General features: G+C 43.6%; 1 protein-coding gene across 4 annotated transcripts in view; it reads right to left on the bottom strand.

Annotated features, from left to right (window-relative positions):
• Positions 1-25,344, bottom strand: part of Ntrk2 (neurotrophic receptor tyrosine kinase 2) — a 297,297-nt gene that overhangs the window by 119,200 nt on the left and 152,753 nt on the right. For 3 of the 4 annotated variants that reach the window (XM_055629282.1, XM_055629283.1, XM_055629284.1), the window contains one exon: positions 22,852-23,040. In XM_055629282.1, coding sequence (XP_055485257.1) covers positions 22,852-23,040 — 189 coding nt within the window. Of the gene's footprint in view, positions 1-18,448; positions 18,664-22,851; positions 23,041-25,344 lie in introns of those variants that run through there. The other variant, XM_055629285.1, reaches the window with a different exon arrangement.

The raw sequence follows: 25,344 nt of genomic DNA, 5'->3' as shown, positions 1-25,344 counted from the left end.
TGAAACAGACGTGCTCTAGGGGAATGCACAAGACCTCCATACTATAATCAAGTGTCACTGGGTGACCACGAATCCCTGCTTTCATGCCCTTGTGTGATAACACTTGAAATCCACCTTTAGTCTTCCATGATGTCTACGCAGAGAAGACCCTATGGAGGAGATCAAGGCCCACCATTTTCACAGCTGAATTCTGAGCCAACAGTCCTCAGAAGCAAGAGAACACTGTAAGCTTTCCTAGTGCCTCGACGCATAGGATCCACATCCGTGGTTTCCAGGCCAACCCACAGCACTGTGGGAAATAATAACTTGTCCTTTGGGGCGGTTTGCTATGCAGAGTTGGGTGTTGTGGCATATGTTAATACATTCTGTGTGTCGGGGAACTTTTAACAGCAAAGGTAGCATGTTGCAGCTCTCCTCTGACCTCTGCCTTACTCTGAGTATATTACTGATGATGTAAAAGCACCTGCCTGGGAGCATAATTTAAAAAAAAAAAACAAAAAACCTGTCCGAGTGAATATGTATTTTTAGTTTGTTTTATGATTAAGAGGAGTTCTGTGTTGTCTGTAAGCATCTTTTAATCATGTCTATCGGTACCATGGGACTGCTAGTGGGACCATATGAAAACATTATGGAAGACAGACTTTTATTTATATCTGACATTTATATCGGCCTCATCTTCTTGCAAACACAGGGATAAGCACAGTGATGGTTAATTTCCATCGACAACTTGACGGGATTTATAATCACACAGGGACCGAATCTCCAGGAACACTTGTGTGTGTCTTTCTAGAAAGGATTAGGGAGGAGGGAAGACCCTCCTTGAATGTAGGTGGGCACACTGGGTTGAGAGACAGAGTGAAGAGAAAGGAGAAAAAAAATAGATGCATCTGGAGCACCAAGTTCACTGAGAGGTGAGTGGGTGTGTACACAGTGCTGTCACCAAAGCCTCGAGTCACCACCGTGCCTTCCCCACCTTGATGGACTCTGAGTCTTAGAACTGTAAGCCAAAATAAATCCTCCCTCAAGTCACCAAAGTGACAGGGTGATTAGCATAGCAGCTGGCTATCAGAAAAGCCCCAAGAGCAGCCATTAGTCTCAATAATAACAATTTTCAAAGACAAATCTGAAACTGACTGAGATTATATGACTCGCTTAGTTCCATGTGGAAGTAGAATTTGGAGGCCAGGATCAAAATCCATGTAGCCTGAAGCCCCTGTCTCCTCAGTACTAGCAATGACAGTATGTTCAGTTTTCCATTATGGCTGAATCCAGCTGGCTATCATTCCAACATGGTTAACCTCCACTTTGTGCTGAAATTTAATATCTATTGTAAGTGATGGAACTTAATCTAATCATGTTTGCAGGGAAAACCAGGATTAGACAGCCATTTGATAGAATCCTGGTACTGTGATAAGAAGGAATAAGACCAGCCAATGGACCTGCACAGAGGCAGCCAGGATCTCCTGCCATTGGTCTCCAGCATTGCGTTAGGTTTGTGACAGCAAGAAGGCCACAAGACTAGACAAGAGTCCCTGAGCCTACAGAGCTATGTGCTAAGTAAATCTTCCTCTGTAACGATATTGTGTTACAGGCAACTAAGGCCCAGATAGGGCAATAGACACATTTAATCCAGCAATTGGGAGGCAGGGGCAGGTGAATCTCTGTGAGCTAGAGGTCCTCTTGGTCTACAAAGTGAGTTTCAAACTGCTGAGACTACATTATGATACCCTGCCTTTAAAAGATGTTTATTACATAGCTCAGTAGTTAAAAGCAAACACTACTCTTGTAGAAATCCTGAGGTCAGATCCCAGAGTCTCAGCCGGGCCACTCACAGCCACCAGTTACCACCGCTGTGAAAAGATTCAGTACCTCCAACCTCCATGGGCATCCATGCTCATGTGCACATACATAAACACAATTAAAATAATAAAAGTAAATACTTTTAAATTGACTAATATTCTGATGACTAAGAAAATTGTACTATCGTTTAGATCACCAATAACATATGAAAGTTATGTCCAGATTTACAAAAATACTTTTGAGTTCTGCTCAAAAAAAAAAAAAAAGCATCAAGAGAATTATAGAAGGCAGGATGTTTTTTGTTGTTGTTGTTGTTGTTTTTTTTTTTGCTTGCTCAGTTTCCTATGGTAATGGAGAGAAACCCAGAACCTTAGACACACTAAGGAAAGTGTGATGCCATTCAGCTGGATATCTACTACAGCCTGAAAGGTTTTTGTTTTGTTTTGCTTTCCTTTGCTTTTAATAAATATTCTCCCTGAGTGTATATCTGTTACACCGTATGCATGCAGTTCCCACGGAAGCCCAGACGGGGCATGAGAACCTCTGGGACTGGAGTGGTAGATGGTTTTGAACAGCCAAGTGGGTGCTGGGAACTAAGTCCTCCATAGGAGCAGCCAGTGCTCAGATCTGCCTAGCCATCTCTCCAGCAGCCTGAAAGGATTTTGTAACTGTTACCAAAGAGACAGAAAAATCATTACTGAAACTCGCTTTGTAGCTCAGTGGTAGAGCACTTGCCTGTCAGGCGTAAAGTTCCAGGTCCCACCATCCAACACTGCAAACAACAACCAAACAAAGAATAAAAACCAACCAACCAAAGAACAACAACAAAAGTATTGCAGGAACGCTGAGCATAATGGTGAACGAGGACAGTTCGCCAGTGAGGTGGTCAGCCAAAGGATGGAGGTATCAAACACGGAGAGGGTTCCCTAGCCTGTGAGTTGTCCTGGTACAGACTCAGCTCCCCTGCTGCTGGGGCTGAAGAGGCTGTGTAGAGTGACCTTAACTTCTCACTGTGTGTGGGATACGTCTCCTCGGCCTTCCAAGATTTGGTGTCCATACGCCTGGCTCAGTTTTGAAGCTGGAGAACTTGGGTCTGAGTTTCATCTTTGTCATTTTCTACTTGTTTGTGGGTCTGTTAACGTGAACTTTGCGTGTGTCACATTTTCATGAGAAATTAATGGAAGGTAAAGTTTGGCTGAGATAGTGCACGTCTGGACGTGTGAATAAAGTATTGGGACCATGCCCCCTCCTCTTTCTCTCTTCCCTTCTTGTCTTCCATGAGAGTTTGGCTCTATCATGCACTTCCAGGACTGGAGTTCTGCCTCCCTGTAAGTCTACATTTAACAGAGCCAGGTGAACACAGGCCAAAACCTGCAGAAAAGTGAGCTTTTCCTCTTTTAAAGTTGATTATCTCAAGTATTTTGCTCTACTGGCAGAAAGCTGCAGGGAGCAGAGAAGTGGAATTAAAAGCACCTGGTGAAAAAAAAAGCACCAGGTGGCAATGACTTGTGTTGTTGATGGTCAAGGCAGCCACCAGGGTCTCACCTACTCTCTGGATTTAAACTGACAGCCACAAGGAGAGAACAGCACAGCTTTCACTTAAGTTTCAGCGAGAGCTCAGTTTCATGCGTGTGGATGTGAAACCTTCCTTTGGCCTAAGGTCTTAACTAGCTGTCACAAATGCTGCTAGAATATTGGTGTTTTCAATTCCTTGTGTCATTATACAGGAAGATCCTTCCTCCAGGGGCTGCTTAAGTTCTTGCTCTTTTCTTGGAGGTGAGTAAGTCTCAAGGCCTTGGGCCAGACTCACATCACCAGGGGAGGGTGCTGGCTGATGAGAGATAACCTTAAGTCAACCCCTAAAAATTCCTTGACCCTGAAAACTGACCTACACTAAGTGCCTAGCTTGAGGGGATGAGAGGAAAGGAGCCCAATTCCACAGCTGATTTTGAAATACCAATTCAGGCCTTTGCAAAATTCCTTGTGCTCGCTGAATGATAACCTCTGAAACAAAATACAGAAAGTGCCACAGATCACTAGTTTGTCTTTTTGATGTTTCTCTGTTTTGCATTGTTTCTGAGCCACGTACTTTCCACCCAAGCAAAGCTTATTCTTGGAAACAGAGTTCAAGCCCACGCTGAATCTTACCTTTTGTTCCAGGCCCACTCTTGTTTTACCTTCTGTGTGTTTCAGTAGAAACCGATAGCTATTGCTTTTCATGAAAGCCAGTCAAGAAAAATCAGTAACCAGGTTTCACTGATTCACCAGCCTAATTACACCCATTCACTGCTCCTTTCATAAGAAGAATTCTAATCCCAACTCTCGAAGACACACACTGCCCGAGACACATCTGCTTCCTGGCTCCTCCTGGCTCCTTTTTATCTTAGTCAGTGAAAAGTATCCAGTGGTCCAGAAAGCACAAACTAAGCAAAATCTAGAAAGAAGAGCTCTTATTGAGCTCGTGCGAAGGGGTCGAGCCAAGGAGAAAAGCATTTAGAGCAAGGTAACAGGAGATGGTGGGGTAAAAGGATGGGAAAAGATCTTATCATCCAAAATATCAAGAGAAAGCATTTGGTATACACACCCTAGAGCCAGCCCTTGTGTGCTATTGGCATTGACAGAGCAAAAATAAACAAACATAAGAATAGAATGTGAACTCACTGTCAAGGTAGAGGCCAGCCAAGGCAGTTTGAGGCACCACGTCAGAGTGGCGACTCGAAGGATGTCAAGGAGTCTCAGATTTGGGTGGTGATTGATGAGTAGTTTTAATGCCCTAGGCTGGGCAGTGGCTGGGTAACAATTACATTTTCCAAATACCAAATGTTGGGCACCAAGGAGGCGGGTCACTCGTTTCCTGAATTATGAAAGCAGATTTCTCTAAGTTCGTGGTCTAACCAAACTCTGCTCTAAGCTGAATCTTTGCTCTCAAACGAAAGCAGAGCAACACAGCTCCTGAGTCATCAATGGCCAGAGCATTGCTTCTCTCTGAAGTAATTTCTTTGCACGGAACAACGGTTTTCACTGAGTTTACAGGGAATTCCTTGCCATGGTCACCAGTATCTAAGGGAACACAAAATCCACCTGAAAGAGCTGACGTCTTATATTTAAGACATGTGGGTTTTTTAAAGTTCTCTGAAGTTCTTTCTGTGCTGTGGTGTGCCAGAGGAACCTTGACAAGAAAGTACAGAGTTTTTTAAGGCCGAAGTTGCGAAATGAGCCTTGAACAGCGATGTCAATAAGTCACAGAGGGGAGCATTCCTCCTGACGCTCCTTGGTACCAGTGTTTTTCTAAACGAATCTGCTTCTACTTTCACTTTATGGCTTTCTTACTTGCTCCACGTGATGTAAAGAAGGGGACTCTTCTCTCTCCTGCTTCAAATTCATTTCACACATGCTCGATTTACTTTGAGACGAAGAACACCAGATGTGGTGCACAGCTAAATCATTTTTCATGCAAAGATCCAGGGCTTCTGAAACCATCATGATGCTGCCAAGCTTTGTTCTAACAGCTAGAGACAGTGTCTCAAGAGCTAGAAACACGCTGCTATTCCCAAGTCTTACCTAGGCGAGTCATTGAACCCCGTTTTAAGGGGTAATTTCTGATCTCTGGGATTGCCAACGAGCAAGCAATTAAATACAATAAACCTCAATCATAAAGTACAGGATGAAGTTGCCCAAAAGGGCTGCAGTGGCCAACTCTACTCCAAAGAGTCATAACATGTTTGTTGGCCCAGCTAGAATAGTCCAGGCCAAGCAATGCATTAATTCTTCCTGCAGCCTTAGGCTAACTCAAGAATAAAGAGATCGGCTCTCCCATTCAGTCCTCTGTTCTTGAACATACCCAGCTCATAACTTACATGTTCTATATTTAGCCTGGTGGTTTCATGATCACATTTGGAAAACAAGCATGGATTCCAAGAAACACAAACAATAGAGCAGTTGCAAAATACCTTGACTGTCATAGTAGATATTAAATAAAGGAAGTATCTAAACTCACTCTTCCTGGCACTGTGTATGGTATAATCAGTGTCCAGGGTCTGTGATAAATAGTGCCTAACAAATGGCTGATGCACTCTAAGCACTATGGAAAATCATGGTGGTAGTAAATCTAAAAAAAAAAAAAAATGTATTTTTCCCTGGCTGTAGAGTAAGATAATGAACTTTACAAGTGGCTGCAGAAATGCAAATTCAATTTTTCACAAGACTTACAAACACAGCTATATATTATTCTGGTGGAGACAGAGCCTTCGTCTAGACAGAATGCAAAAATCTTGTGTTCAGTAAATGTGTATAATTAGGAAAATATGAAGAACAGCTAATCATTAGTATGCATACACGTCTCCCTCTTAAATCTTTTTTTTTTTAAATCTTTGGTTGAAAGTTGGAGCTCACTCCCCTGGTTTTCAAATTTCACCTCTTCAATATTTAAAAAGAGCATTGGTGTTTCTGTAACGAAGACCAAGAATATCCAAACTCTCCCTTGAAGTTTCTCTTTCTACAGAGTGACACGCCGGGCTTGTAATTGATAAGAGCAGGTCTTATTATACAAATAAGCAGACACTGTCTGGGGACAGGATTGAAAGGACTCTGATGGTTTTATTAATTTATTTGATTTACTTCTGGCTTCTCTTAGCCAATCTTATTTATGTCAAAGTAAGTTGAACCAGAATTCATTATGTAGTGAAATGTAATTTGAACACTTTTCACTGGCACACAGTGATTCAATCATTTCTGTCCGTAAGCTCCATTATCTCCTCTTACGTTATTCCTCACAGATCAAATCACGGTAGAGGAAATTTCCAAGGAAACTGAAGGGTTTGTGGGGAGGGAGGAGGACTACGTTGGTAACTTTTTTGTGCCGTGAGTGAGGAAGTCACACAAGGACTGGCTTTCCGATCCTTTGCTGCCACTCGCTAGTGTAACCCACCCCTGTGGGGAATCAACTGTTACTGAATTTGACTTCTCTTTCTCTGTGACTGCAAATGTCAATGGACACAGTGAGCCTTGCTGGACTGTCTGAACGTCTCTGCCTTCTGTTCATGGTGTGTGCATGAATCTCCTTAAACAACATCAGATCCTTCTCCCCTCGGAGGCTGGCTTAGAAGTTCCTGCGCTTCAGTAACTTCATAAAGTGTTACATTGGAAAATTATTTGTGGGTATTCGTCCCATCTGTTATGTTTGGCGCCTTGTCTCTAAGCAATTGTATTGCTAGTGCAGAGAGGGCCCTGAATTTGTACATACACCAAACAGCCAAAGTCCTTTTTGAAGCTGATTGTTTAGGAGTGAGAGTCATTTCTTCATGGAAGTACTATAGTTGTGCCTAGAGTGACAACTGTCTCCCACATCCTGTTCCTACACATCACACCCTCCTGGTCGTATTTTCTGTGTGCTGGAAGTCATCAGTGAAACAATTTCATGTTTGGAAACCTGAGGTAGAATGCAGACTGGAAGGGAGACTAAAAATATCAGCAAGAGAGAAGTCAGTCCAGTTAACACGCAGCTGCTAAGAGCAAGCTCATCCTGGGGAGCCTTCCACTTGTCAAACCCAGCACCGCGGGCTTCTGCCTTCGACAGTACCTGTGGCCTGAACAGACATCCCCAATCTCTGACAAACATCTGGGCTACCAGGGGATTTGCACAATATAGATAAATAATAAACGTGGGTTCAAATGTAAGGATTCGATTCTTGAAAGACTCTCCAGGTGTGCATGTTCTCTCTCTCTCTCTCTCTCTCTCTCTCTCTCTTTAAATGAGTGTATTGTGTTTTTTTAAGAAATAAGCTGAGTGAAACCTGAAGCCAAAAATGCAATGTTGCTTTTACCATCACCCCCCAATGTCCTGTAGCCACCATCATGTGTCTCTCTATCAAAGCGATGTCCCAAGACACTGGCCTTTGCCATTTGGGGTCATTTCCCACCGTAATCTCATATTGCCAACCTTGTTTAGAATACACTAAACTTTTATGGTAGGAAAAAAAAAACCTAGTGATGTGGGAAATCATGAATGGGGAGCTGCCGCCGCTGCTGTTGCTACTGTTGGTATAGAACTGCATTAGGGATAGATTCTATAGTCACAGTGACAAGGTTCGAATCGTGGGCCGTCAGCCTAGTAGCCACAGAGCTTTGAGCAGCCTGTTTAAAATCTCTGTGACTTATTTTCTTTTGTGCAGTTAAAATAACACTACCCCTTGAGCAGAGCCACCTTACAAATCAAATGAGAAAAGAACACATGAAGTACACTGTAGGAATGTTAACACATTTCGCACACGCGCACGTTTGCACATGTGGTATAATTTACCTATATATGTGGTGCACATGTGTGCAGGTATATGTGTGTTCCTGTGCAGGCCAGAGGCCCACGCTAGGTATCCTTCTCAACCACTCTCCGCCTTTCTTGAAGACAAGATCTCTCAGTGAAGCGACAGCTCACCAGGCTGCGCTCACTGGCCAGCAAGCCTGGGCTCCTCCCGCCTCGGCCTCCCCAGGGCCGGGCCACAGGAGCATATGACTGCAGCAACTGGCCATTTCTGTGCGTGCTGGGATCCAGACTCAGCTCCTCTAGGTTGTGAGGTGAGCACTCTACTGAACCGTCACCCCCGTCCCGGAGCTAGGATGCTTGAACTACTCAGTAGATATTAGCTGTCCTTGTGCTGCTGATAAAATTGGGAACCTGCTGACATTTAAAACTTGTAATTCTGTATTAGCCAGCATGAATCTGGAAGATATAGGCCCTGATTTGTTTTTTAAAAAATTTTTACACAAAAAGCTGCTTGTTGACACTGTTTACATAACTATACAACTGTTAGCATACATTGACTACGTACTTTAAATGAATCTGGTAAATAACAGTCCAGCTAAGCTTCTTTTTTAATCATGCTGAAGCTTAGACTCAAGGGTCAATGTTTTACACATGCTAAGAAAGTATTTTACCACGGAACTGATAACCCTTGGCTCTCCTTTATATTTTTATTTTGAGACACGATTTCACTAAATTTTAGGCTGACTTGAAATTGGCAGTTTCCTCCATCTCTTAATCAGCTGGGATTACAGATGTGAGCAGCATACCCAAGTACTACTCATTCTGAAAAAAATTAGGAATAGTGCTACCTCAAGATCCAGCTACACCACTCCTAGGCATAAACCCAAAAGATGCCCCACCATTCAAGAAGGACATTTGCTCAACTATGTTCATAGCAGCTTTATTCATAAGAGCCAGAATCTGGAAACAACCCAGACGCCCCTCACCCGAGGAATGGATACAGAAAGTATGCTACATTCACACAATGGAATACTACTCAACAATTAAAATAATTTTCATTAGCCCCCTAGAAAGGAACCATCTGACCAACACTGGGGGCTTTGACTCTTATTTGGAAACTTCTGAGATTCTACTTCCTAGCATGCTCCCACACCCTCACACAGCCTTCTCCTGTGCCCTGGTACCAAATCCTCCCAGTGATCATTGCTCCAAGGTCATTGTATGCATGGTCTCTCTGTCCTTGTTTCTCTCTCTGTCTCTGTCTCTCTGTCTGTCTCTCTCTCTCTCTCTCTCTCTCTCTCTCTCTGACTCTGTCTCTCTCTCTCTCTCTCTCTCTCAACTTTTCCTCAAATTACTCTATAGTTATTCTTTGCATCCTCATTCATTTGGGTTTTTTTCTAGAATCATCTATGTTCCTCCCCTGACCCCTAGGTATTCTCCAGATGAAAGCCACCCTTGGAACATCAACACAAAGCCTCCGAGAAATTGTTCTCTCTTACACAAAACACGTCGAAAACCAGTTCACAAAGCTAGACAGGAGAACTGCCAAAATGCCAGTGGTTGGGGAAGCGTGACGGAAAGAATGGGGGAAAATAGCTTCAAACTCAGCTGAGAGCAGGTGTGGATCACAGCAGCAGTTAACTCGAAGTTCCATGGGGAAGGTGGTCTAGCCTCTGCTGCCGCTGAAATCACAGGCTGCCCATGCCTGAAGCCCGGAAAGGCAGCTTCCCCACACATCCACTGCAGCAAGATGAAAGGCGTAGCTGGACGGCCTAAGTGTTGCTTACCCAGCTGTTCACCTGCTGACTGGGTGCTGTTCCAGGAGTGCAAGCTGTCAAAGCCCCAGCCTGTTCACTGAATGGCCTGTGACTGTGGATTTACCAAGCTGTCAATAAGTATTTATCTTAATCTACAGTTTGGGTACCATGCAGTGAGCACTCCATTGGATTGCTTACTGATAAGATGCAACTTCTCGACAACACAGTCATCACGCAGCAGACTTGTGACTCCACACCCCGAGCCTGATCTGAACGTCCATCCTCTACCCCCTCCCCACCCTCCTGCTTTGTTGCTAAAGGTCCCATGGAGTCTTATTAGTCAGAGATGGTTTTGCTCCATCTCACTAGGAAAATCTTCTATACTGCCAAATGTATCTAGACACATACAAGCCCCCACCCGTGTGCTAGGGGAAAACTCATCACTTTCTCTCTTTAGAAGCTTTCAGCCCTTTTCCTCTGCAGCCCTCCTTTTAATCAGTCCGTGCCAGCCACTCCCCGGCTGCACCTCCACAGCCCCAGAGAGCAGCACCAAGTTGGCAGCGTTGTGCTGTATTGGATTCTCCAATAAACAATATTGCTATTGGGACTGTACTTGTCTCAGGAAGCTGGAATCGAGTAATTCAGATTCCCAACTCCGGTATTTCTACAATATCAATATAAACAAGAGAGTAAACTCTGGGTCAGAAAATAATTACTAATTTTGGCTAACCTCAACACCATGACTCATCTGTGCTTCCTAAGCCCAGAAACCACTTGTTAGATGATAGGTTCTGGACAAAACATATTGCTCTAACTACCCAAAGACAAATGCAAAACAGAAGTCACATGCGGGGCTCTGTACGTGTAGCCATATGTCACGGGAGAGGTGCTCAGACCTGTTAACCCCTTGATGTCCTCTAGCTTTATGGAGTCCCCCCAGGAAATAATGCCATTTATTAATGCCAAATCGTGTCTTTAAAGAGACTCCCTGAAGACCAATAAAATAGTGCATGCCTTCCAGTGAGCTAGGTGGGGATGTGAGACACACAGAGGGTCGCCCACCGGAGAACCACAGGCCTGCCTCCCCAGACACTCGGAAACCGTTCTATCCACAGAACGTGGATGGGAATCTATGACTAGCTCCTTCCTTCCTCGGCCTCCTGGAGAGGCCTAGTCTAAACAGGTGCTATGGGTGTTAGGCCGTTAGAGCGTTGCCTAGGGAAACTCCGTAACCCAGTGCAGCTCAGTCTGTCCTGCAAACACGTGATTCTGGAAAGATGGATGCCAAGCTGACCTAGGAAGTGTGGCTTCATAGTTGCAAAGGACCAAAGTCACTCGGAAAAGTGTTTTCTTTAATTTTATTTTTCCAGAAGAAAAACAATGGCAAAACTTCAGAATGGGTTTCACAGAAAAATAAAAATAAAAATAAAAATAAAAATAAAAAAGAAGAAGGGGAAGATCACATGATTTTAATCAGCAAAGAGCAGAACTAAGAACTCGCTATTTGTGACACTTTAGGGCTTTGGGGGAAGACTCCAGTGTAGAAGTACTCAGCCTGTGGGTTGCTTGTCCCCCTTTCCCAGAGGTCACCTAAGGCCACCAGAAAACACAGGCATTTACATTATGATTCATAACAGTAATAAAATTACAATTATGAAGTAGCAACAACAATATTTTATGGTTGGGGGTCAGCATGACATGTGGAGCTGTACTCAAGGGCCGTGGAGTTAGGAAGGTGGAGACGCACTGTTCTAGAAAGACAGAAAGCATCCCTGCTTGGCTGGAAAACTATGCCTGCCTTTGCACAACAGGCTCCTCTAACCTGTCTGCTAACAGGGTCCTTTATTCCAATGTCACGATGATCACCTGCTAAGGAGGCCATCAGCCTTCACATTAGGAGCTGAGTAGCTTCCATTGTGTCTCTATAAGCTCACAGGAATAGGCAGCTTAGATGCTGCAGGTCCTCTGGCAGAGTTAGAAGCTTCTAGGATTTAATTTTGCACAGGATGGGCAAAGCCAGAAGGGGTCTGAGGTCCTGGGGTTCAGAGACAGAAGCTCTCCTGAATATGTGGGCTGTCACTTGAGACCTTTCCCCTGAACCTTTCTGAGCTTTCGTGTTCTCATCTGTGGTATAGATGAAAAGACATATCCTAGGCACGTTTTCTTTTAATGTGAAAATAGAGCCTATATTTATATATAGCCTGGGAGAGGAAAGGCAGGTTACACATTAGATGCAGGTGGTTTCAAAGTAGTAAATACAGACATGACAAAAGAGCTTATCAGCTGAAGCAGCAGACAGGGTGAAGGAGGGATAAGCCAAAATTTAGCATTGCATCTTCAGCCTGGCAACGTACTGCTGGATGTCCTGAGCTCCTAAAGCATTTCAATTACTGTTCTACTCGATCCTTTACACAGATTATTCTCCAGATTTAGTGGAAAGTTTTTCTAACCCACCTTCCCACTTTTTATCCTTTGCAAAAAAAGCTTCCCTCTCCTCCCCCTTCTTCCCTCCCTCCACCTCCCTTTCTCCTGCCCCCATATATGTCTGTCTCTGTCTGTCCTCTCTGTCTCTCTGCCTCTCTCCCCTCTGCCTCACTGTGGAGGGTCACATTTTTTAAATTCAGTGAGATAAGTCTGCACTTCCGCAGATACTGCACTAAACATCGGAGGGTGGGCCGCGCTACAGATGCCAGCCCTGGCTGAGCGAAGGCGCATGAGGGAATCTATTCCAAGGGCTGACCAAAGGAAGCAGGGTGGCTGGAAGAACAATGACCAGGGACACAGGAAGGGAGAGAAGACAGAGGACAATCAGCTCAACTGCCTATGTATACAAAACAGAACTTTTCAGAAGACAGAGGTTTCCGTAAGATCCAGGCCACAGGAGGAAGTGAGATTCCTACATACAAAATCCAAGAACAGCCAAACGTCTCCCGTCATTGAAGTAGATGGCTGCTCAATGCAGTATTAAAAAGCACAAGTGAATGCAAATGTCTGGTATGAAAAAACAATCAGGCATTTCCAGGAAGATAGGGCCTGACCCTGATCCTGTAGAAATCTCCCTCCTGCCTCTAGCCCCACAGATGCCTTCAGTTAAGATTCAGATATTTGCACCCTACGCTTTCCCTTTTCATCTTATCCTTTAAAGGTGGCCTGGAAATATTATTTCTTGAGTGCAGAGATTTTTTGGTATATCTTTCAATTAGTTCAAGCTTCAGGTGACAGTTGCCCCAACCTCTGGAGATGGTTTTCTCTAAAGGGAGGTAGGACACTGCAAGAAGTCTAGAGGGGCTGTGGAGGACAACTCTGCCACCAATGAGGACAACATTTAGAAGATTTTTATGGGGTGTTTTCAGCCTATAAAAGAAAAGTAACAAACGCAGACGCTGAAGACTAGGTATCTGACACACTTGTCTTTATTAGTACATATGGTTGGCTCTGTATGATCACCGTTACAAATTCCAGTAAAACAGTTTTCATTTGCATAAACATGTCAGCATGGGGAAATGTTCCAGGTCCCCGTGATCACGCACACATACATGTGGACTGGCGCTGCAGATAGTTTCTCAAAAGGGCAAGCTAGTACAGGTTGTGTTTTGACTGCACTCTGTTGCATGAGCTAGGGGAGCTGAATCAAAGTCAAGGAACCTTTAGCCCTGTCATTGTCCCACCCGTACCCCATCCTCACCCAATCTCACCAGAACCTGTGTAGTCCCAGAGGTCAAACCTACAAAGACACAGTGGTTGCGGAGGAAGTGCAGGCTTCGTTCCTACAGTGAGGGGACAGCATTACCCAGATTCAGTCTAGTGAGCATGAGGGTTCATGAAGGAACATCAAGCGTTTCTCTCCAAATGTGGATACAGCATGGGGAATAGCTTAACTGGACCCATAAATCATACGTGATCCATGCACTGAAGCTCTTCCTCCTCATGATAGGGTAACAATTGTTGCAAAGACCTCTTATGGATCAGCACAGATTTTGTCAAAGTGAATAAAGGCAGCCCACCCTAGGACCTTAATGTGAATGACAATTCCAGTTTATCAACTATTAGGCCCAGATTTACTTAAGATCCACACTGAGAAAAAAGTAGGGGTATAAAGAGCAGAGTATACACAAATCCAGAGAATGTAAATTCAGGAAGCTGGGGGTAATCTTATTTTCTTTGACACTTGGTCATTGCCTCCTTTCCCAAAGTTCAGAGTTCAGAATGCTAAAACTTAGCTAGCTAATCATCACCAACATCTTCATAGCCTAATGTTTTCCCATTCCAAAACCAGGGCCTGTCCGTGGAGGCCAGTGTAGGGTCCTAAGAAATGAAAAGCCTTACATATAAGGTAAGGTTACATTTATTCACAGATGTTTCTACAGATACAAGATAATGGCATGGATGAAATTGGGAACCAGAAAGAAATAAAACCATAGCATCATGAACCTTAAGACAGGAAAAGGGGGGGGCACAAAAGACGTTTGTGTTCATGGAAGTCAATCCAGGGTAGAGAAGTGTGAGACCTGTCGGCTGATCAGGGCACTGGGTAGAAAGAAAGCAAGATGTTCGGTTCTGCCCTGGACACACCACACTTTCCTTGCAAGTAGACTAGAGGCCAGTCTGCTCTAAGAGTGAAGCAGTGTGGTGAGGGTGAAAAATCAGCGAGGAAAGAATAAAGTGACCTGAAAAACTTATCACTCCATAGGAAAGATGTCTGGGTGGCATCTCTGGAGACACATCTTGTAATCTCCCCTCATAAAAACACTCCCTAATTTGAAGACCTGATGCTTTGCTAAAGTTCCACAACGCTGGGCTGTGTCCTGGGACATTGGGAATATGTGGGGCTCAGTCAAAATGCCATCATCATCTATAATGACCTCGGGTTGGGTTTCAATGCATAGGAAAATTCAATGGCATGGCCAAGAGAATATGAACAGAATAACAAATATCCTGCCATCCACCCACAGTCCAAACTGGTACTCCAGGAACTAGGCTTAGGTCACTGGCTTTCTCCAAGGATCCTTTTCTACTCCCCTTTTTCAAAACCACACAGATCCAGTCTCTTACACATCATGAGAACACGGATGTTCTGAACCTACGTCGTTAGGAAACTATCAATAGCAAAATACCTCTATGTGCCTCACTATTGACCACAGGAACCCCAACCTGAGAGTAGACCCCTGAAGAATCGTAAGAGGAAACCTTGAGTAATGAAAAATCTGGAAATCTGAGCAGCCAGCTCCATTAAATTTAGGCAATTCTGAATGGCCAGACTGGAGGTCCTTCCTCAACTCAGGGATCCTGAGAGAGAGGGGAAAAAAAATCCATAGACACTGGAAATGTAACTAGCCTGGCCATTTAAAATTCTGTAGACTCAGACTCTTGGAAGGGGTTGGCCAGCTGCATGCAGAATCAGATGGAGAGCAGGAGAACACGTGCTGGTGTTCAGCTGGGGAACAACAGTCCTGGGCATCCGGAACTACCTTGCTGTTGACCTTCAGTGTGGGCCTTTGGTCTGCCTCACCCACAGCGCAAGGCCCTTATCTTCGGTGACACTCAGCATGTGAGAGAGCCACCTTCCCTGAACTGTAGAACCCCTCCCCACCAGACCCGATTTGTCAGCCACGCCCAGCTCCCAGTTCTGCCAACCCGGCTGTGTTGTCAAGCAAACCAGAAGTAGTAGATGAGAAGTATCATACCCAAGTACTTCTTCCGAACTTGCCAGCTAGCCCACTTTATAGACGGATTAACAATGCTGCAGAGGCACGCTAGGCTCAGCAGTTGGAGCTGCTCCCAAGACCAGCCATCCCCATGCTTGAACATGTCAGCAGTTTTATCTGGTAGGGTTACAGGTGACTGAAAAGGTCACCTTTGTTCTTTGAATCTTGCAAGTTTTTTGAGTGTTTTATTTCTACTACATTTTTATCTTTTAATGCAAATTATCTTACTTGTGGACACTTGAAGGCAATTTGGGTGATTAAGACATAATTCTGTATTTTTAGAAAAAAAAATCATCTGTTTCCTAACAACGAGGGTGACCAACTCGTTGCGGCTTGCCTGAGACTCTCCTGATTTAAAAGTGAACCAGTCACATTGAAGTAACTGCAGCGGTCCTGAGCCAGCCAAGATAGGTAATGACCCTACTACTTAGATTCCTTCTTGCTTTCTTATGTTTACTGTTTTCTAATCGTTTCTTCCATGTGGGAAGCTGGACGCTTACAGCCCACAGAACATAGAGCATTTCTCCAGGAGTAGATTTAGCTGCAGAGAATAGATGGCTCTGAGCATTGCACTAGGCTGCTTCCTCGGCCTCGGGAGGAAGCTCTCCAAATTAAAGACTAAACCTGCATGGTAAAACTGCCTCTGTATTCGTGGTGATCTGAGTGGACAAAAAAGTGCCTGTCTTCCTATGCTTTTTCTTTCCATGGGACACTGTGAAGCCTTTTCACCTGTATAGGAAAGGTTCACATCAGCCAGAACTAGAGAAATGGACAAAAGCACTACTGCAACCTCTCTGAGCATGAAGGTAGAGAGTTTGTCCCCCAGGAAATGGGGTGGGTGCCAATATGATCCTAGAAGCAACCCAGCCATGGGGAGCAACCTCTTGAGCTTGAAGAAGGCAGAGACAACTGTATTTCACAACGAGAAAACCTAGGCTTCGAGGACAGTTCTTAAAGGACTGCGCCACCCAATCTTCAATTGTGTCACTATCTACTCAAGGAACACTCAGCTGCGCTGAGATGATGGATCACAGGTGCTTCTTAGCAACAGGAAGCAGCCTGCTGGTTTATATTTGTGTTTTCTGGACTGGTTCTGGTCCATGATCTGCTGGCACTTGCAAGAAATGCAGCTCAACGGGGCTCATGTTGCTGAGGCGGATGCTCCAGCCAGGCTCGGTTTTGGTAAACCAGATGCACCAGTAGCCTCGAACTGTTGGGCTTCCCCACAGCATCACTGGTGATTTGGAAAATTCAGATTGACAATGATGATGTAGTCAGGTGCCAATGTGTCTATCTTGGCAGGCTGCTGCTGCTGCAGTAAAAGCAAGATCTTGAAACCTAGATCCGCGATCACTGTTTGGTTCGTTTTTTAGCTATGAAGCCAGGATTGGGGTGTTCTCTGTAGGAGGCCTAAGTAGCCTCAGAGAGGTGCTATCCCTTTCTCGCTCTCTCTATAGAATGTCACCCAGTGGTGAAAAGCCAAGAACACTATTTGTCTTAGCTGTGAATGTGCTTGAAGGTACTTTGCTGAGAAGTTGTAATCTAGCACAGTTTGTGATACGGCTTACACTTCAGATGTAATTATGCAGCATATATTCATTTCCTTTCTTCTAGGGAATGTGAGTTGCTTTTTAAAAGCATTATTTGATAGCTTCTCACCATCTCCTTTGGAGTTTAGAGTGAACAGAATGTGGAATTGTTGTACTTAGTGATGAGAGTCCATGGCACCAAGAGGGAGAGAGAATTGCATTGGGATGCAGCAGTGTGCCTTGGCAGAGTCTCTTTACCCCCTCCCCACAGGAGTTGTCAACCCAATACACCATAAACAAAGCAAATTGTAAGCATCCTAAAATAACTATTCTTTATATCCTAGCCTTGTGCTGGGCAGAAGAGACTTAGCTTCTCTTTAAAGTGCAAGCCATATAGCCTTCCAAGGAACATGAGTTCCCAAAGCAGTTTTAATCTGGCCAATTAAATGCTTAGAAGAAAATGTATTTTAAGAAGAAAGCAAACAAAAAACACAAAAGACAGGCAAGAGAGCGTCTACCTGTTGTCCCTCAGCTCTGACCACAGAGCTGGACCCCAGTCATGTGGCATTGCTTTGTACAGTTCTCAGAGCCATCATTCTCTGATGTCATGAGCGTCTGGAGTCCTGAATAGAATTAAGAACTTTTGCTCATGCATACTCCAAAATGTCCACTCTCTTCAGAAGCCCCCAGTTCTCTGCATCATTGCTCATCTCTGAGCCGGTGCCTATCTATGCAGTTGTCTACCAAGCATGTGATCAGTGGGGAAACATACAAATATACCTAAAGAAACATGGGACACACACTGTAGGGAGGCAGCAAACGTCCATTCTGCTGGAAATAAAGTCATCCTTCAAAATAAAATTGCATCTGCCTCTGGGGGTGGCTAGCCCTTGGTGTACATAGGGCATGTGCTTCATAGACAAACATATGAGGGTGTGTATTAGAAACAACCCCACTAGGAACCTAGAAAAATTACAAGGCTGCTCATAAAGAAAACATGATTTTTAGGAACAATAGTAAGTCTGTGGATCAAACAAATCCCCACCCATCAACTCAAGACACGATTTGGGAGTTTTGCTGGTTAATATGCTTTGTTTCTATTATTCAGCTCAGAAGGTGTGCTTCCATTGCACCCTATCAAAATCTCTCTCAACAGGCGAGGTGAGGAGAAGATTATAACACAACCGCCCTTGGGCCAAGCTTGAAAATCCTACTGGTCAACCACCCCATATTGTAAGACGCTGTGGTTTTTAGACACAACTACACAGACTAGTTGAATAAAGACCAACTCCAGACTTGATGTTGCTGAGCTCCTCAGCTCCATCTTGCCATCCTGATTGATCGAGGAGATGGTCTATGGTCTAAGTGGCACAGCACTCTGAGGGCTTAGTCATTAGAGCACTCTGCTTTGTCGTGGGAAGGCAACTTCTTGCTTGGCTAGTTATGGAAGCTAAGGAGTGACTTCAAGATGCTGTCTGGCCAGAATTTGCAGATAACCATAGAACTCTTCTCCTCCATCAGGCTTGGATTTAGCCTCCTTTGGTTCCTGCAGTGATGCAGGAGCCTCCAAATACCAAATTATTATCAGGCGGTCTTGGGGGAACCTCTGGGCCCTGCAATAAAGTAGACAGACTTTCTATTGGAAAGTGCTCAGGAGCAATTCAGCCCTGTTCACATCACTCTCAAAATCTTGCAAATCATCTCTGGACATGGTAAATGCACAGCTTCTGATAGTGCAAAACTATGTCAAAGGGCAAGATTGCACATTATATCTCACTGAATCGATCATATGAATTAGTTGAAGAGCCCTAATCTAATGGTGGTTTTTGCTTGTTTGTTGTTTGCTGTTTCAAGCAAAGCTATGGACTCAAGGACGGCCATATCACTTTGGTCAAGCCATTTCCAAGCATTGTCTACTAAATGAGGTGTTTACAGCAGGAAGTCCTTACAAGCCATCTCAGAGGGACATTAGCAGTCAGTGAGCCTGATCGGATCCACACTAATGCTTAGCATTTGAAATCTTGAACCATTCAAATAACAACAATTGCCTACTTTCTCTGGGAAACTTGCAGCATCTGGTCAGACCCATGCCCTAAGGTGGTCTTTATTATTTCATATTTTTCCATGATAGCCCATTCCTCTGACTGACTTACCAGACTCCTAAAAATGTGGTGCAAGAACTTTCGTAACACTCCTAGCTCAGTGATTGTCACACTGCATTTGATTATGTGATGACCCAACCTGGCCTCTCTGGTGAGGCTCACTGCAGTCAGAAGCAAGCCATCCCTTCCGCCAAGCCCCTCGTTCCTACAGAAGCACTACCTTTAATCAACAAATACTTAACATACTGAAACGCATCATCTAGGATGTGCTCCTACACTCCAGTGAAAGGAAACAAACTTCACTCTTGGCGGCATAAGATGTGTGGCCTTAACTCAACATGTTTGAACAAACCAGTTTCAGGAAAGATCAGTAGATACAGTAGCGTGTGGTCCAAGCCTGTGACAGATTCAGACAATGGTGATGATACCCAGTCCAGTGATATTTGCTTTAAGGGTGTGAGGGAAATGCTATTAATTATCTTCAAAACCTTTGTAATAAATTTTGGTCATCACTTCTGCATCCTTTGGGAAAAGCCCACCTTGAGAGGTTATTAGAAGTCGGCTTTTATTTAGGATACTCAAAAATTAGCTATTTGAAATTCATCTCTCAGAATCTCACAGACCTAAGCGAGATAAACCTCTGCATGTCCAGTCTCTGTGCATGAGCTTTGAAATAGCTTAATTGAGGTGACTGTCATTTGTTTAGTCAAAGAAAATTTCATATGTCGTATTTTTCTAGGCTTGTCTAAATCTAGTGAAATTGCCTAGCACTTTGTTAAAAGTATAAACAATGAAAACAGCATGTACACAAGCGTGGTAGGAATAAAGGCAATGAGAATGGACTGTGAAGGACTTTTGTTACAGATCCATTAGTAACTAATACTTCAGCAATATATAGCCACATCTGGACAACATCTGGCTGATGTCAAAACCCACCATGTCCTGTGCTAGGTCATGGTTAGCAGATAAAATTTCTGCTTTCCTGGAGCTGATGTCCAACTTAGGCAGGACTGCAGAGACACACATAGAAGTGTGGCCGCACTCAGACAGAGCACAGGGCAACACAGTCTGTCAACAAACTGGAGGGAAGTATGACATTTATGTGGGGTGGGGTGGGGGAGAGGAAAGAAGGGTCAATTCTTCTTCATTCCCACTTTTTTAAAATAAAGTATCCACAGAAGATACGTGGTTTTTTAAAATTATTTTCAAAAATCATCAAAGATAATGTCTGGGGGTAAAACAGTTTTAGTTGTGTATGATTAGATGGGTCTGAGAGTATGAAGCCTGCAAGGGTGTTTGTGTGGAGGGCTCAGTGGGACATTGTGAGGAAGGGATAGTTGGAGAGACCTCAGCACTCCACAGCCCAGGACAGAGGCTGGAATCTAGTCCTTCCAAGTGTTGGTGACATATCACGACTGAGCCACAAAAACAAAAGGCCTCCAGAAATAACCACGATATTTTCTGAAATCTCTGTGGATCCTAGATTGAATAGATGACTTTTGCAAACCTCTTAGGACTCTGAGGGAAGACTTTCAGCGAGGTCACAAACTCTGCAGCCATACCTACTTCTTTCACACCTTCCCTTTAAATAAAGGAAGTTTTCTTTTAAAAAAAAAGATATATTTCTTTCCTTTTTGAGGTTACAACATAATTTATAATTTTCCCTTTTTCTTTCCTCCCTGTAAGCCCTCCCGTATGCCCACTCCTTGTTCTCTTTCAAATTCTTGGCCTCTTTTTCCATTTACTGTTGTTACATATATACATAACATATATATGTATAATAGATATATATCTATATCTTGATAGGTAGATAAATAGATAGATAGATAGATAGATAGATAGAGATAGATAGAGATAGATAGATAGATAGATAGATAGATAGATAGATAGATAGATAGATAGAGATAGTAAACAGATGACGGATAGATAGAGACAGACAGATAACTATTTCTAAATACATACAATCTGCTCAGTCTATATAATATTACTTGTATGTATGTTTTCAGGGCTGATAATTTGGTATTGGATAATTAATTCATGTGCTCTTCCCTAGGAAAGACTAATTCTCCCACTCTTCACATGCTTTAGTTGCCTGTAGTTCTTTGTGTAAGGTTCAGGCCTTTGTGTTTTCTTTCATCTACATCAGCATGTCTCTTACTGGTCTTGCTCATTTGTTCTTACTGGACATATTGGACCAATGGTCTCTGCTTGATGATTCAGCCTTACTTCTTCTCCATTGAAAAGGAAAGTGAACTTTATGTTAATTTAGTCAGCCTCACCTATCCAGCCTTGGGCTGATGGAAGTGCAGCCCCCAACCTAGTCTTGGTGGAGACAGTGGTGTCAAAACAATATGTTCCTAGAAAACACAATGATAAAGTTCCCAGATTCTCTTACCACAATACCCCACAGACATCTCAAGAATCCTTGGTGATGCCAACCTCCACAAAGAATGCCTAATTCTAACCAATATTTCCTCTTATCTTGGTCACACCACAGTTATTAGAACTAATAACACCATGACTTTGAACAAAACTTAATGTTCAAGGAGTTTACTAAACTTTATACTTTTATACTTATATACTTATCATGTCATATAACAAACACAGCTAAACTCTTTGATGGGGCCCAGTCTCACACATCACAGACTTATAATAATGCTAATTCTGATACTTAGTTCCAACTCCAATCTTAAACATACCTTAAGGTAAGTGCAAATGAATAGAAAGAAGTGACAAATGTTTCTTATATACAGAGAAATCTCATTGCTAAACCCTCTCATCCAGTGAATTTTCAGCAAAATATCAGTCTCCAAAACTAACTTTATAATTGTCCTCTTTAGCCTCCAAGACAGAGCAGAAATTGAGGCAGGATATAGAGACTGCTAGATAGAGGACAGCCACCTCATCGGTGCCAGGGAGTCTCTGGATCAGGGCCATCTGATGCCCTATCTCCTAAGGCCTCTTATTCATGTATGAGAGAAGGCCTGTATTCCAATGGAGAAGGCCCGGGCATTCATTATGCTTTGGATTCTCTGCTGCTCTTAAGGTCTTGTTCCATGTTTTATATCTGGTTGGTAGTAGCCCAGGAGATAGGAAAACCTGCTCCAGCTTGCCAGTAAAGGCTGATGGGTTAACATCAGTATTAGAAGCAAAGTCATCCTCTTTCTTATACTCACGCTACTTGATATAACGGTTGTAACAGCTCAAGGCCTCATGCTAGAAGTTAGGATGAGAAAAGAACAACCCCAAAATCAATACCACCTGTATAAAACACAGAGCCTTCCTGACTGTCTCGAATGAATGCTTTAATTGCTCTCAATAAGCCAGAATTGAGTTCCATCAATTGCCTGTCAACTATAAATGATGCATGTGCATTCTAATGACACTTGTCTTTTTTGCCTCCAGCCTTCTCCAGGTAAGCATGCTTGATTACAACTTCATGTTGACAAACGATTGTGGAAAATGGATTCCAAGAGAAGTCCACATTTGCCCACAGTTCCCATCCCGGAAGGAGACAAACCCTGAGAATTCCCCAAGTGACAAATGAAAGAATCTAGCGTGTAGGCCAAAGAGTGCAAGAATCCTCAAATATTCCACTGCCCTCAGCCCCCAGGCAGCCTTGTCAGAGGCTCTGATAAACATAATCGTTGAGATGGCTATGCAGTAAATGGGTCAATAAGTATAAACAGCTGTACTTACATGTGTCTGGCTTGAGCTGACTGTTAGTAATGCCAAAGTACTGGGGGTTTTCAATAACAGGGATCTTGGTCATTCCAATAATGACAGCATCGGGACCACCCTCTGAAGAGGATGGAGTGTTACTCCCGTTGGAGATGTGGTGGAGGGGGCTGGCAGAGTCGTCGTCATTGCTGATGACTGAAGCCGGGCCTGGAGTTGGAAGAAGCACAGGCATTCTGTAATTTAACAGCTTCAATTGACCTTTAATTTACATGCATTCCAAACATGTAATTTCCATGTGTTTTGGTATGTTCACAGAGTGTTGCAGTTGTCTCTACAATCTAATTTAAGACATTTTCCTTGCCCCAGTTAGCATTTCTCTCCCATTTCCCCCACCCCCCAGTTCCAGACATCCACAAATTTACTTTCCTACTCAGAGTTAACAAACCTTGCATTCCACATAAGTGCAGCCAACATGATTGGTGCCTTTTACTTGGCATTGTGTTTTTAAGGTTAACTCTCATTGCCATGTGCCAATACTTCCTTTTCATTGTTTAGTGATCCTAAGTTGGACAGATCTGGCATCCACTGTTTATCTGCCCCTCTGCCCACTGAAGGACTTAGGACTCTTGTGCCTAATACGAATAATGCAACTATGAACACACATGTACACATTTTTGTGCGGCGCACACTTCCATCACCCTTGCAGAAGACTGGTAAATTCTAGGGAAGGTCTGTGCCTGACCTTTTGAGTGTCTACCAAATGTTTCTCAAAGTGGTTGCACATTGTTGTGTTAGTCAGTTACCATCAACGTGTGAGGGTTTCAGTTTCTTCGTTTCCATTTTCTGTGAGTGTACGAGCAGCTCCCAGGACCCCAGGTTCTACATACACTTTAAGAGCATCCTGTCACTGAACTGTTGACACAAAGCCAGGACACCTGCTTCTCTGAAAGTGATGTTGCAGATTTGGAGAACTGAATTTCCTAGTTTCACACTTGTATGAACCTTCCTACTGCCTCTACATCTGCTTAGAGTTGGGGACTGGACTATGCTAGAGAACACCCAGTTGACATTTTATGGGACTGGAGTGAGATTAGTGTTAGGAAAACACATTACAAACTTAAGTGGATGGAGTCCATGACATTACTGAGATCTCTTTATATTATAGCAATGGCTGTAGCATTATCTATACAAGAGTTAATTTTTAATCCAACAACTCTACTACATTTGTCCAACCAATATATCAGTTTACCCAAGTCAACCAAAGGAAGTTCACAAAGAGAAAAATGTATGAGAAGATTCCAAAACATTGAATATCACATGGATAGGCACTTCACATGTGGAAGTCTTTTAGACATGGATCACACATGGCTGTGAAATTTTTGGAATGAACACACTGTCCCTAGAGACAGTGGGAAGGAAAAGAGCAAGGACAAAGCAGGGCAGAGTGAAAGGGCAGAATCAAAGACCCAGACAAAGCAAAATGCTTGCTAAAGAAGAGAACTCAGTGTTGCACTTCCGGCTAAAGGAATGTGTTTTCACAGTACCTCTGTGCATTCTCCACTTTTTCCTCATCCTCAATTACTTCCATGTAAAGCAATTACAAAAACAAAGGTTGTCTTGCCAGAGTCTGATACAGTCTGAATCCCTATTCAATATAATGATAATCCACCCACCAAACTCCAAGCTCCATTTTCTCCCCTATGGGGATTAGTGTAGTTTGTAGTGATAACAATTGGATATTCTCCAGCTACTTGTGTCTTAAACAAAGTATGCAGCGGGGGGCGGGGGGACAGCCTACTGTTATTACCAGTGATTTTTAAAGCAGTCTCTCAAAGGGAGAGCATTTAAGTTGTGTTTAATAATACACTCTGGCTTGATTCTGCAAACATGTCCTCACACAGCCAACTTAGAAGCCACACAACACTCAAAGCCAAGGCAGGCCTGTCGGTTATGCTCATCTGTGTTCACAAACAGTGAAAATACTGCCAAGAAGAGCTGTAAGGACATGTTCTTACTAATATCCCCAGCCATCTCCATCTTGTGATCTGGTTTCTGACAAGCCTAGATCACTCAGCATCTCACCAGTGACAGAAACAGAGATGTATTATGATTGCATTTCTGTACATTGTCAGGAAAGCTTTCTCACCCCTGGCTCCCTTGATAGGTCCTCAGAACAACTGTTTCCTCCTGTAGGGCTTCCAGCTACCAATGCCTGCCACCCTCAGAACCCCCAGGGGAGGCTCAGTCAAGGCCACCTATTTCTCCAAAGATTCTAGGCTCCATCTTGACCCCTAGAGAAGGAGAAGTTGTCTTCTTTAAATACTCCATGTGTTGTGACAAAGCTCCTTCCGGATCCTCAATAGTAATTAGAAACATGTTGGCTTCAGTTCTTCTCTGGCCCCCGGTGAGGCTGCGAGAATCACAGAAGTGTTGTGTTTTGAGTACAAGACAATGGAGATTTCTCCAAGAGTCCAGCTCTGATTCACCTGCCAGCTGCACCCTGGAGCCCCT

The sequence above is a fragment of the Psammomys obesus genome, unplaced genomic scaffold (assembly GCF_907164565.1).
Source record: "Psammomys obesus unplaced genomic scaffold, mPsaObe1.curated_primary_1811, whole genome shotgun sequence".
Classification (NCBI taxonomy): domain Eukaryota; kingdom Metazoa; phylum Chordata; class Mammalia; order Rodentia; family Muridae; genus Psammomys; species Psammomys obesus.
This window is presented reverse-complemented; position numbering and strand designations above follow the sequence as displayed.